At 49.8% G+C, this 13,410-nt stretch overlaps 1 protein-coding gene across 1 annotated transcript; it reads left to right on the forward strand.

Moving 5' to 3' along the window:
• Positions 1 to 6,617: 6,617 nt before the first annotated feature.
• LOC123430895 (U-box domain-containing protein 19-like) lies at positions 6,618 to 9,151 on the forward strand. The gene has a single exon (XM_045114727.1). The coding sequence runs from the start codon at positions 6,703 to 6,705 to the stop codon at positions 8,950 to 8,952; it is 2,250 nt and encodes a 749-aa protein (XP_044970662.1). The 5' UTR covers positions 6,618 to 6,702; the 3' UTR covers positions 8,953 to 9,151.
• The last annotated feature ends 4,259 nt before the right edge of the window (positions 9,152 to 13,410 follow it).

The raw sequence follows: 13,410 nt of genomic DNA on the forward strand, positions 1-13,410 counted from the left end.
GCTGCAAGGTTGAGCGGCATCTAAGATTGTAATGTAATACTCTTTATACCCCAGCTTGCATTGCCTTTCTGGATCAATATCCTATTCTGTCTTTTATTATGCACAAGCCAAAATCTGTGTGAAAAAACCAAACGGCCCTGGCGTCGGTGTGGCGACCATAGCCTGGATGCTATAATCATGCATTCATGCAATACTAGGGATGCCGGCTGCACGATTGAGCGGCATCGGAACCTACTAGAAGGCAAGCAGTGTGCGTGCACTGCAGCAGTCCTGCGCCCCACGATGGGCAGACCACATCCGGTGTGACCTCTCTAAACATGGGCAATGAAAGCCATGCACTGTTTACATAATTTTTTGACACATTTGAACTTGGATTTGAAATTTTATATGAAATCAAGAGAGCATATGCTCATCAGGAAACAAACTCCACTCATCTATTTTTCCATATATATAATGAAAAAGAATATAGGTCGAGGTGACACTCATCGAAGGCGACATTTGACGTCTGTGATATCATTGTGCCAATAGAATATGCCTTTGGTGCATGTACATCCCTTTATTTATATGATCTTCAAACTCTCTCGGACATATATACACTTCTAAAACAAAAGGTAAATATTTAATACCAAGCTGACAAAAGGTTACACATTATCGATTAGAAACAGAGAAGAAGCGCCAGTTTGGGACTTGTACGGTTCATCTCTAAAACGACACATCAGTGGATGAATCTAAAGACTAGGTCTCTTGCCAACCAGTCATACTGAATGCTGATGATGGTTAGTCATCAATGTTTCAACTAACATACATAAAACTTAGCACATACCGACATCGCAGAATCTGAAAACTAAAGTACCAAGGCATTTCAACAAAAGCTCACTTACCTGTTTGGTCGCTACCCTGAGCGTTGTGCCTGACAAACAGTATCGCCTGAATGTAGAGTGATACTCATACGAATTTTGCCCGAGAAAACAAAAGGTTTTAAGACCTGCGATGGCATCGGCAGCCATCTTGCTAACTCAAACTGCCTGAACCAAGATAACAACATGGTGTGTTAGCTCAAGCCAAGCACTCAGGACACTAACCAAACCCCACACAAGCACTCGTCAGGCCAGGCAAGTTCCATCAAGTCTCCAACAGAACATGCCCTTACTCCTGCTAAGCTTATTCAGCTAGCGAAGAAGGCTCTCCATAACTTCCCTTGCACATTTGCCACCAGCTCTCTGCTCCTGTCTTTTGTCTGTAGAATTCAGATTCCGCACCTGCTCTCGAGACACGATCTCTCACGATTATTAAGAACAGTCAACATTTTCAACTCTGTTCCTTTTTCTCTGTGCTCTCAAGACATGATCCTTGGTCTGGCCAATCTTAAATTTTGGGTAATACCTCTCTCAAAAGCGGTAGCAGATCTATTCAAGAGAACTGAAAGGCATCTCTGTTGAGCACTAAAATGTACGTACTCGCTGAGAGATGCGCCGCTCGTGGACTCGCATTGCCAACAGATAAACCCATCCACCACCGTGCGGGTTGCGATGAGAAGACGGCGACGCGTGCCCACGGCTGGGAGTAGTCATGACGGACACAGACCACATGGAGTGGCCTCTGATTCTCCCCGGTGGAGTGTGTGTGGAACTAATAAGGGAGGTGCCGTCGGGCATGTCATGGTGCTCCTTGGGGTAGAGAATCAGAGCCGCCGTTTGGTGCTCAGGTTCTCGAAGCAATTGAAGCCTGTCATCGGAATTATAGGAGCAGAATGCTCGCCACTCGGAATCGGAAGCAGCGTCGTCGTCTCGGAGGGGCTCGAATTCGGCGGAGGGGCGCCGTGTGGCGGGGAAGGTGGGTACCGTGCGGATGCAGGGTCTGAGGAAGAGAGCGAGGAGCGGGGGTGCGTGGAGCGCTCAGAAGCGGCAGCGGAAGGCGCGGGACGAGCGGACGGCGCCGAGGAAGGCGCGGCAGGTGAAGGCGGCAGCGGCGAGGCTGGGGAGGTCCGGAGGGGGAGGAAGATCTCTCGGAGCTGGTCGTCGCCGAAGGCGCTTATGGTGTCAGCAGCGGGTGGACTAGGGTATTCCGGCGGCGCCGCCGGCGACGCAATGGCTGCTTGGCTGCCGAGCTCGAGCTGAAATGGAGACCTAGCCGCTGGGCGCAGCTATGGATCGCTCCTAGCGACCAATACGTGTACGCGCGCCCACATGGGCGTCCTCCGAAATCTTTCCTTTGTTTTTTATTTCGATCCGTTTTGTTTTATTTATTTTTAAGTTCACAAATATGAAAAAAAACATGCATTAAGAATATATTTCTTAATATGGACACGGTTAACTTGTTTAAAAGACATTCACAAATTTAGAAAGTGCTCGTGAATATGAAAAAATGATCGCAAACTCAAAACATGTTTGAAATTTTGAAAAACTGTTCATGAAATTTGAAAATATTGATGAGTCCAAAAATATCTCATGAATTGGAAAAACGTGTCAATAAATTAAAAAAATCATGAGTTTAAAAAATATTTGAGAAATCAAAAAATATTCACAAATTTTTCAAAAAATGAATTTGAAAATTTTCATGAGTTTGAAAAAATCACAACTTTGAAAAATGTCAAAAATATAAAAGGTGCTAGTTAATTTGATAAATAAATAAAATTCAAAATATATTCTAGATTCTGGGGAAATGTTTGTGTATTTGAAAAAAATCACATTCAATATTTGTTTATGAATTTGACAAATCTTCACTAACTAAAAATGAAAAACAACCAAATAAGGGGAAAATAGAAGAAAAAAGGGTGATAAACCTTTTGGAATCATCCCAAAATTAGGCAGAATGTTACATAACTTTCCTAAAATTGGTCAAAATATCACCATTGCCTCCCCCAAATAGTTGGCCCAAAAAATAGCGCTGGTGGGTCAGCTCTCTGATGCGTATTGCTATAAGTGATACAATGGTACAAATGCGTGTGCGTTGCAACGGGATATATAATTGATGTGTATTTACATTTAGATAGAATTATATGGTCAAAACAAAATGATAGTTCATGTAAAACTTAATGCTCACCAAAATCTATAGACCCAAACAATAACAAGTTATATATTGATTTCAAATGGACTTCAAATTTGCTGGAGCTATAATTCAACATCATATTCTAAGTTAAAATAGAAGTGGTTATCTTCAATGCTGACGACGCTTGGAGAGGTGGTATTGGCGTGTGTGTTGGGTTGCTAATGAGCATGAGTTGTCATCTGTCACACAATATTAAACAATTCCACAAAACAAAAATCGTAGGTAGCAAACTCTAGAGGCCCTAAAAACATGTGTTTCAATTGTGAAAGGATGATACATTTGTCATCAACTTTTAAGGATAAGACATAGAGACTTTAGTTCACTTACTAGCATGAGATTAATATTAATCTGAACCATAAATAATGAGATCATAAGGTTGATTGACATATTAATATTACCGCGTTTTGGAAGAAGAGAGTGGATATACCTGGGGCTCATTGACTTTTGACTAAGTAACATGAGATTTGCTTTTATTATTGAGCTTGTTGAGAATGACATGACAATTTGTTTTTAGCGTCCCTCCAAAAGAATGTTTTCATAATGTTGTGTGCATCCACTCATCCCTGTGAACACACACACCACGTAATCCTTCCTTGCCCTACTAAGAATCCCATCCATTCAAATATTCCACCTAGCCAACCACAATCTGTCCATACTTTATTAAATTCATTCAAATATTTTGTCCATCCCACACAACCTTTTTTTTGAATTAGCCACAGTCCTATCTTTAATTAGCCCATCCATCTAATTAGCTCTCATGCTTGTTAAGTATTACGGCGGCCGCTATATTAATCGGTCGGAGTGTGCTTAAAATCGCGAGGTGGGACTATTCATCACGTAACATGTTTAACTTAGTTGGTTGTCTTTTTGTAGGGAACTCAGTTGGTTTTCGTTGCTGAAATAATTAAAGGTGATCCCAAGTTCGATTCTCCACTATAACAGATTTGTTTTCTTGCTCAAAGATCTAAAATAAGAGAGCCCACTCACATGCACGCAGCCCACAAGGGAAGGTCCATGTTTTTTGCGTCCAGTAATAGTTTTTATGAAAGGTTCAGACTATCCATAAATTTAAATGGATAGGAACCCTATACAATCGGCATTTTCAAAATACCCATAAAAAGTATCAATTGAGGGTTCCTCCTAAATATAATTTTAGAAATGATTAACATGCAAAAGAATAACATATTTAAAATCTACATGTTTTTCTGAGCGGTTTTCATATGTAACATGTTAGATGTAGTGTCAAAAACTGAAAATGTTAAACAGAGAGTAGCTGGGCCGAAGTTACAGGCTAAGCCATGCTTGGGCGAGGCGGTTCTATCGTACGCCACCATAAAATCAGAGAGAAAAATGCAAAAATGATGGAGAAGTGGGGATCGAACACGGGTCTTCACAATGAAAAAGTTGATGTCTAGGCAGTAGGACAGCAAGACCATGATGAATGATTAGGGGACATTCTTATATGAACCATCATCGGACAGAAGTTTTGTTTGATCTCACGAGCGCGTGAAAAAAGAGGCCCAACTATTTTGCTTTTCACACATATTGAACTGCGGGTTTATACATAAAAATAGCAAGGGCTTTTTTATAAAATTTACATGACGGACTAAGAATATTTATTTCTTTTATTAATAGGTATATATATCACTAATGCTAGCCGCTTGCAAGAGGGGGGTATGGAATGGAATTGGTTGTTTGCAATTCAAGGCCCGGGAGGAGGTGTCAACCACTATAAGGATTAGAAGAAATGGTCGACCCACAAAGCATCATCACCTCAACCATGGGTGAAGAAACCAACAAGTCGAATAGAAGAGACAAGAAGAATCATGTGACTAGAGATAATTGTGAACAACAAAGTTATGACTAAGGATAATATGGCTAAGAAAAGATGAGTAGAAGATGTACTTGCTTTTCTTGTAACGAGTCTGAATCCGTCAACCATCTCTTATTTAACTGCATCGTGGCTTCGCATGTGTGGAGCTTTGTTTTAGAAGTTTCTTAGATTGACATCCCTACTTCTTTCAATGATACTATTGCTATTTGGCGGATGTATAAGAGCGACTGTGTGTTAAATATGGTTAATGTTGCCTCCTTCTGGATCATGTGGACATTAAGGAATGTCTTTGTTTTCAAGGAAGAACGGTTGCATGCTTGCAAAGCTCAATGGGTTTCTGCATTAATGGGGTGTATTATGCACCGACACTCAATTCATGCTCCTCCAACGATGTCTTCTTCTTATGCTTCATTTCGGAGTCGTCGTACGACTCGGACATGGAGATGCTCGACATCATCCACGACGAGACGAGAGAAGATAAGGGGGGCATTGATGTGGTCATGGACAACCAATGATGCCTTCACTATGTCCTCATTGACACGGCTGTTTCCGATGCAGCAAAGTAAGGTGAACGATCGTGGACGGAGGACGGAGCGAGGACAGGCGACGAATGAAAATGGGTTGTGCCACCGACGGACAAAGCAAGGTGGACGACATGGGACGGCGTCAACGATGACGAGGGGCGGAGGGTGGAGCGAGACAACGGAGGAAGAAAAGAGATGTACCACCGTTCGCGTGTGTCCGTTTGAAGCGGTCCAAACTTGAGCCGGAAATTGATTGAAAACGGGTCAAAAACAAACATTCATTTGTTTACTGCCACACGGTTTGTGTCTTTTTTATTTTGAAAACCGCCCGGAGACAATTTGAGGTCGTACGTCGGAGTATCAATGTGTTCCGGTTAAAAAAAGGGTCGTGGGTCGTGGACGAGGGCCCGGCCGCTCGGGAGCCAACACCTGGAGCGGCACGGTGTCGGCCAGGTGGGCCCGGGACTCCCTCCCTCGCGATGCCGCCGCGCGCAGGTCAAGGCGCCCGTCCACGTGCCCTGGGCGGCCGGCCGACAGTTCCAAACTCCCTACTCCTACCGTGCCGACATCGCCGGGATTATGATGATAGTACTGTACGATCATCCCACGCGCCCACCGCCTAGGAAGAGGCAATGTCACGTGGGCCCGTGCCGTCGGGGCGGCGGCAGTCGTTTCCATCGTGTTTGGCCACGCTTGCACAGACGGCGACAGCTCGCAGGTCCCAAGAATAAATTACCGGCTAACCTTTGCGCGCGCGGTGATCCCCTCTGCCTCTCTCTCGAGCGTCAGGCCGTCAGCAGCTGTAGCTCTGCTTAAAAACAGCAACGCAAAGCTGTCAAACTTAACTGGCGCATGCAAATGCAAAGCACACGCGTTCTATACCTTTGTACCTTGTCTTTTCCAGAAAATTGCTTAACGATCAGCTGCACCCTTCTACAGTACTCACTTGCAACTTCTGGGCTGGTGTGTGCTCCTACGTGGAGCCGGCCCGATTTCCATATCGCAATATCTTCTGCCCCCCACCCCCCTAACAATCTTGCGTATCTGCTCGGTTCCCAGCTGATAATCGAGACAGCAAATCTTGTTATCTGAAGCAATAAGCACATAAACAAACTCCATGATTTTAAAAATCTGCCGCCCGCGCATAGTGCCGCACTGTGCAATCATGATATCGGCGCGTTGCCATGCCATGCCTCGCCCCGTCCGTCCGGAAGCTGCCGCCCGCCATCGCCAGATTCGTTCGTTCGCGCCACCATCGGCGAAGCGCCGCGCGCCCCCACTGGGCCCTATCCATCCATGGCCGGCCCGTCCACCTTTGAACTGGCACGTGTGCCGTCGTCACTATATATAGTTCCTCCTCCAATTCTTGACCCAGCTTCCCAATCCTCCACTACGCAACAGATCTTGTTCCCGCGCGTCGCGTTCCCTCCAAATCCAATTGCTATCGGCTGTTGCCGTTCCGATCGCGACATGCCGCCGCACGAACGTAAGGCGCCGCCGGGCCGCCGGATGCTGGCGCTGCCCACGGTGTGCCCGTGCGAGGCCATCGCTCCGGGGACGCTGCTGGCGTCGCTCGTCGCCCTCGTGGCCGAGGTCGCCCGCCACAACGCCGCCGCGCTCCCCGTGCTCCGCCGAGGGGCCGGCGAGGCCCTGCGCATCGCGCGCGTCCTCCTCGCGTTCCTCGAGGAGGTCCGCGAGGCGTCGGCGTCGGCGCCCCTGCCGGACGCGTCGGTGCTCGGCCTGTCCGAGCTGCATGTGGCTATGCAGAAGCTCCGGTTCCTGCTCGCGGACTGCTCCAGGAGAGGCGCGAGGCTGTGGGTGCTGATGAACGCCGACCTCGTCGCCTCCGAGCTCCGGGTCGTCCTCTGCTCCGTGGCCACGGCGATGGACGTGCTGCCGGCGGACGTGGCCGGAGCGTCCGTCGAGGCCGGAGAGCTCGCGAGGCTTCTGTCCCAGCAGGCCTGGCGCGCGCCGGTGTGGCCCGACGCGGACGACGGGCGCGCGACCCGGAGCGTGCGCTCCATGCTCGCGCTGTTCACGAGCAGCGCGACGCCGCACGCCGAGGACGCGAGGATGGTGCTCGGCCGCGTCGGCATCACCAGCTGGTGCGACTGCGCCGAGGAGGTCGCTTTCCTTGAGGCCGAGCTGCTGGACCGGCTGGAGGACGGCCGCGAGAACGACAACGACCTCGTGCTCATCAGCGGCCTCATGGCGTTCCTCGTGTACTGTCGCGTCGTCTTGTTTGACTGCGTTGATGCCGAGAAAGCTGACGCGGCAGCGCCCGGGCCGAGGCCGGCAGCGAGCTGCGCGGCGTGGACCAGCCAGGAGGCGCTGCAATGCCCGATCAGCCTGGAGCTGATGACTGACCCGGTGACCGTGGCCACCGGCCAAACCTACGACCGGACGTCCATCAAGCGGTGGATCAAGAGCGGGTGCCGGACGTGCCCTGTTACCGGCGAGAGGCTCCGGAGCGCCCAGTTCGTGCCCAACGTAGCCGTGCGCGGCATTGTCGAGCAGCTGCTCCTCGCCAACGGGACCTTGCTCCACGAACAGCAAAGCAGCAAGCACCGGTGCGCGGTCGACAAGACCGCCTCGGCGTTCGGCCCGGCCGCTGCCGGCGGCGTGCGTCTCGCCGTGGCCTTCCTTATTGCCGGGCTCGCGAGGGGCACGCTGGAGGAGCAGAAGAAGGCGACGCACGAGGTCAGGAAGCTGGCGAAGCGCAACGTGTACCACCGCGCGTGCCTCGTGGAGGCCGACGCCGTGCCGTGGCTCCTCCACCTCCTCTCCTCGACGGACGCGTCCGTCCAGGACAACGCCATCGCCAGCCTCCTCAACCTCTCGAAGCACGCGGCCGGGCGGAGAGCGCTCGTGGAGGCGGGCGGGCTCGGGCTCATCGTCGACGCCGTCAACGTCGCGGCCAAGGTGGAGGCGCGGCAGAACGCGGCGGCCATCCTGTTCTACCTCTCGCCGAACAGCGAGTACTGCCAGGAGATCGGCCGCATCCCGGAGGCCATCCCGACGCTGGTGCACCTCATGAGGGAGGGCACCTACCGCGGCCGCAAGAACGCGCTGGTGAGCCTTCACGGGGTGCTCCACGGCGCGAGCAGCATCGGGAAGGCGGTGACCGCCGGCGCCGTGGGCGTGCTCGCCAACCTCCTGTCGGGCGACCGCGAGGACCTGGCGAACGACTCCGTCGCTCTGCTCGCGAGGATCGCCGAGCAGCCGGCCGGCGCGACGGCCATCCTGGCCAGCTCGGAGCTCGTCACGAGCCTCGTCGACTTCCTCGGCGCGTCGGCGTCTCGGTCGGGGAAGGACCACTGCGTGGCGCTGCTGGCCTCGCTGTGCCGGCACGGAGGGGACAAGGTCGTCACCGTGATGGGCAAGATGACTGGGCTGATGCCCGCGCTGTACGCGCTGGTCGCCGACGGCAGCCCTGTGGCAAACAAGAAGGCGAGGTGGCTCATTAACGAGATCCACCGGGTCTACGAGCAGCGCCAGCCGCTGCCGGTCGCGCCGCCGGCTGGTGACCGCGTCATTCGAGTGTAGCTGTAGCACACGAACTTGGGTGTGATGAGTGATGAGGTGTCCAGATGATTCCTGTAATTTGTTTTGTTTTTCGGAGGCGAGTTTCCTTTCGTCTGTCCCTGCTCGCGTTTTTGAAGAGCATGGATGGGCAATTGGGGACCACACAATGTAAAATTGTACATAAGAGAGTGTTTATGTAAAAGAGAGTACCAAACTACTACTTCCTTTGTCTCAAAATAACATCTCAACTTTGTACTAACTTTAATACAAAGTTACACTAAACTTAAGACATTTTTTTTCAAACGAAAGGAGTATGCTGCATTGTTCGTCTCATTTTTTAAATAAAACGCACACGCTGAATCGATACATAACGATGAGAAAATCCTACCGCAAACAAATGTGATATCCAAGTAAAAAGTGAAAACGCCGCAAACTTAAAGCGTGACAAGAATATAGGAAAAAGCCATCCCGGCAAGAATCACCTGATATAACCAACCAGGAAAGAATAAAGTTTCTCCTTGAGAAACCGTCGGATGCCAATGCATAAGATACATAAAGTTGTTGTCAAGGAGGACCGTGTGCCCTCTCGGTCCGGGCCGTAGAGTGTCGATCCTGTCAGTGGACAACGAAAGACCAAGAATGATGACCACAAGGTCACGTGAAAATGTTGGAGACAAGCAAGACCATTCCATGCTCGGGACGAGGACACTTCCTGATAGGGATAGAGCCAGCCAACCAGAAGGTATATGAGATCCACGGCGGCGCCCCAAGAGGGTAACAACACAATGCACCACGATTGGAGAGCCCGAAAGAACGCACTAGGGTTTCCACCTGGAACACTGACAAGGGAGGAGACCCACAACAACACCCCCCTCAAGAAGGAAGCAACATAAACGAACCTCATCGGCAGTGGCGGCAGAGCGCAAAGCTTTCGCTTGAAACCTCGACCGCGTCACCTGAGGTGCCAAGGTCACTAGTCCAAACGAAAGGGAGGACCGGGCTCGAGAACTTCGGATCAAGACTAAGGAGCCACCACCACTGAAGCCATGACAACACGATAACCACCCATAGCTCCGCTCCTCGCCATCCACATAGCCAATGAGGAAGACATCCTTGTTCCATCTTTACTTGTCGAGAAGTCATTCGCAAAAGTTGAAGTGGACGTGTGGAAAGTGGTTCGCTCATGGGGTCTAATTGTTTCCCTTTGTGCATAAGAAAGTGCCAAGTTACTAGGTTGCAATGCAGACAACCATTTTTTATAGAACCATTAGCAACACTAGTGTATGCTTGAACCACTAATAGTATGTGCTTCAACTGTAGCCAGTGTTGCTTCTATTGGTGAAAGTGTATTGTATATGCATTTCACATCTTTTAGTGTATTTTAAACTATTAAACTATGTGTTTACGATTAAAAACAACTATGTGCTTCCTTGTTTCTCGCATAATGGTTCCTTTGTATATACACCTGCATCAAATTTAGGATGTGCTTCTTTGTTGCCAAGAAGATGTTAATGAGGTTGCGATGACGTAAGTGCACTATAACCGAGACAAGCCAGGGATTGCTCTAAGTTGTGGGTTGTAGTGGAACGGCGATGGAGAGCTCGAGGCACACGCGGATCTTGTCCATGACCATCCTCTAAAAAGTTGTGTTGAAATATGATTTTATTTAGTTGCAAAAAAGAGTTTTTAATATTTTTTCCATACCTTGTTAAATTTGTTTCAACCCTTGATCATTCTGTTTGTGCTTCCCCATGATTTCTTTGCTAAAAAAGTACCTTGTTATACAAGAAAAAGGTTTCCTTGACACAAAAAGAAGTTTTCAAATCTTCTACAAACATAAGATAGATCAAATCCTTCCGTTGAACAATTTTTTTCTGCTCCACCACAAAGTGTATTCTACCATAAGTTAGAGGGAATGTTTTCATGACACAAAAGCTACGCATTGTCGCATAAAAATACGTCTCAAAAAAATTTCTTGTTGTATTGGATTTCGCCTTATTTGAAATGTATGCTTCCATCGGTTCAAAGTAATGTTATCGTGGCAAAAAGATGCACATTATCTTCTGTAAATAGTGGAAAACAGACCCGCAAAAAAAAACCACAGGGTCTATGCATGCGTAGATGTTAGCATGCACCAGTCAATTAATGCTTCAATCCTGAAATCATGCATGGTACTTTTCTAGTTAATGTGACGAGTACTCCCTTCTTTTCGGTTTCAGAGCAAGTATAATAAAACTAAGTGAACTGGCTATAAGTGAGCAATGCTACACATAGGTAGACTTACGAAATAGATTTACATAAACTCCAGTTGGCAAATTCTGATTGAGAGTCGAGGGGGTGAGGGACCCATCCACCTAGAAATGAGGAGGGGAGAGAATGTGGTGAAGGAAAGTTGCGTAAGGGGTAAATGCGACAATGGCCGCTAACTGCGCTCCGCCGCTCTCCCAGGCGAGAACCTGGCGACCGGCCACCGGAGTGATCCCTCCGCACAAATCCTCCGTTCTCCCCCCTCCTCCACCGCAGAGTGAGAGTGATGCAAAGCCCTCGAGGCACCGCGGTCTCGCGGAGGAAGATCCGTTGGGTCTCCTGGAGATCCGGAAGAAAATGGGGGTCGCTGCCCGCTCCCTATTGGCTAGGAGGAAGGTTCGGGAGGGAGTTTCGTCGAAATCAGGGGGATCCGGAATGGATCATGCTGGCAAGATCATGGAGCGACTGCGAGCAGGTATGGACCGTATTCGTTTATCATTCGAGGGGAAGATTTCAGATCCACAACCCAGTTATGGCGTCCTGGATTGGAGCCTGGCGTCTGGGCAAGATCAGGCAAGGGAGCCCCCAGTTAGGATGCCAAATCTCAAGTTGATGGACAACCCAGCGCCTATGGAACACGAATCCCTTCCTGTATGGAGGGATCAGGGAGTTAAGGAGGGGAATCAGATCGTGGAGATAGAGATCGATTCAGCAGTGGGTCTGTTGCCTGATCAGGAGATTCAGGATACGATACAATCAAGGGCAGTTCCAAGACAAGACCATGCAGGCAAAAAAGTAAAAGTTCAGCATACAGAGGAAGGCCCGGACCTGCTGGGCGGAGAACGGGACAAAATGATATGGGAAATCTTTTTTACCCAAACGGGCGATCCCCCGGAGAAAACCAGTGATTGGGAGAAAGGAAATACTGATTTTATTCCTTTGGATAGCCAAGGTGAGGGGGCTATAAGAACATGGAGGAGCAGGGGAGCCAACAGTTCGCAGCAAACAAACACACCATCCACCCACAAAATGGAGAACAAGGGCGATCGCAAGCTGAAGAAGATGGCTGCGGCGAGCACGCTCGAGGCCCTCCCGCTAGGGGGTGACGAGCGTGGTAGCCGGAGGGTGGAAAGAGGCTCCCCATCCCATAGGGGGGGCAAGAACACCGCCATGGCAGCTTGCCAGGTGGCTCGGAGCGCGGTTCAAGGGGAGAACCGAGGCACGGCAACGGTGGAGCTAGATCTATCAAGGGCCAGGGCAGCGATGGCAACCCGATGGCTCGCCGTGGGGTACTTCTTCTCGGTGCTCCCGTTCAGCACGGTGGGCCTGTTCGGCGAGCTGAAGAGCAAGTGGGGGCTACGCGGCCGGCTCAGCTACACACCCCTCCGCAACAACCGCTTCATGCTGGAGTTCGAGCGCGAGGGTGACCGCCGGCATGTCCTGGAGAACGGCCCCTGGACTCACTGTAAGGATGCCTTCCTCATTGTTCCCTTTGACGGACAGGGTAAAGCATCAAACGTAGTGGTGAACACCATGCCTATGTGGGCACGCATCTATGATGCACCTCCACTCATGCTCTCGGAGGAGATCGACTGAAAACTCGGGGGCCTGTTGGGGGAAGTTCTGAGGGTAGATGCTGATAAGTTTGGTAATATATTCTCTGAGTTTCTCCGTGTACGTGTAAAACATGATGTAAACACCCCTCTCGTGCGTGAGATCAGATCTAGGGGTTTAGGAGAGGATGAGTGGATGGACTTAGAGGTCAAATATGAGAGAGCTCCCAGGTTTTGTATGTACTGTGGGCATATAGGGCATGAGGAGAGAGACTGTAGACTCCCGGTGGATGACCAAACGGTGAGGTTCACTGGCTCTATGAGAGCCTCACCGTTCAAGATGAGCAAGAACAAAGGTGGGTTTTAGCGCCGGATGCCTGCAGTGCAAGGCGTTTCCTGCACTTTGGCTCGGAGGTGCATGCGGAGGCATGGACTGCGCCGGCTAAGATGGCCTGGGAAAGTCTTGGGAAGGACAAAGAAAATAAGGACACAAACTGCTCTCAGGAGATGGTGAGATACAGGAGAGTCCCTGATGAGGTCCTCCTTGATCCTATTGTACAGGCGGCGATTGCTGCAGTGAGCAAGCTGAAGGTCAGCGATGGGCCAGAACATGGAGATGAAAGAAAGCTGAGCGTCGGGGAAAATTCTATGAAGCCCATGGAAAACATCCCAGAGACCG

This window comes from Hordeum vulgare, chromosome 2H, assembly GCF_904849725.1.
Source record: "Hordeum vulgare subsp. vulgare chromosome 2H, MorexV3_pseudomolecules_assembly, whole genome shotgun sequence".
NCBI classification, from domain to species: Eukaryota; Viridiplantae; Streptophyta; class Magnoliopsida; order Poales; family Poaceae; genus Hordeum; species Hordeum vulgare.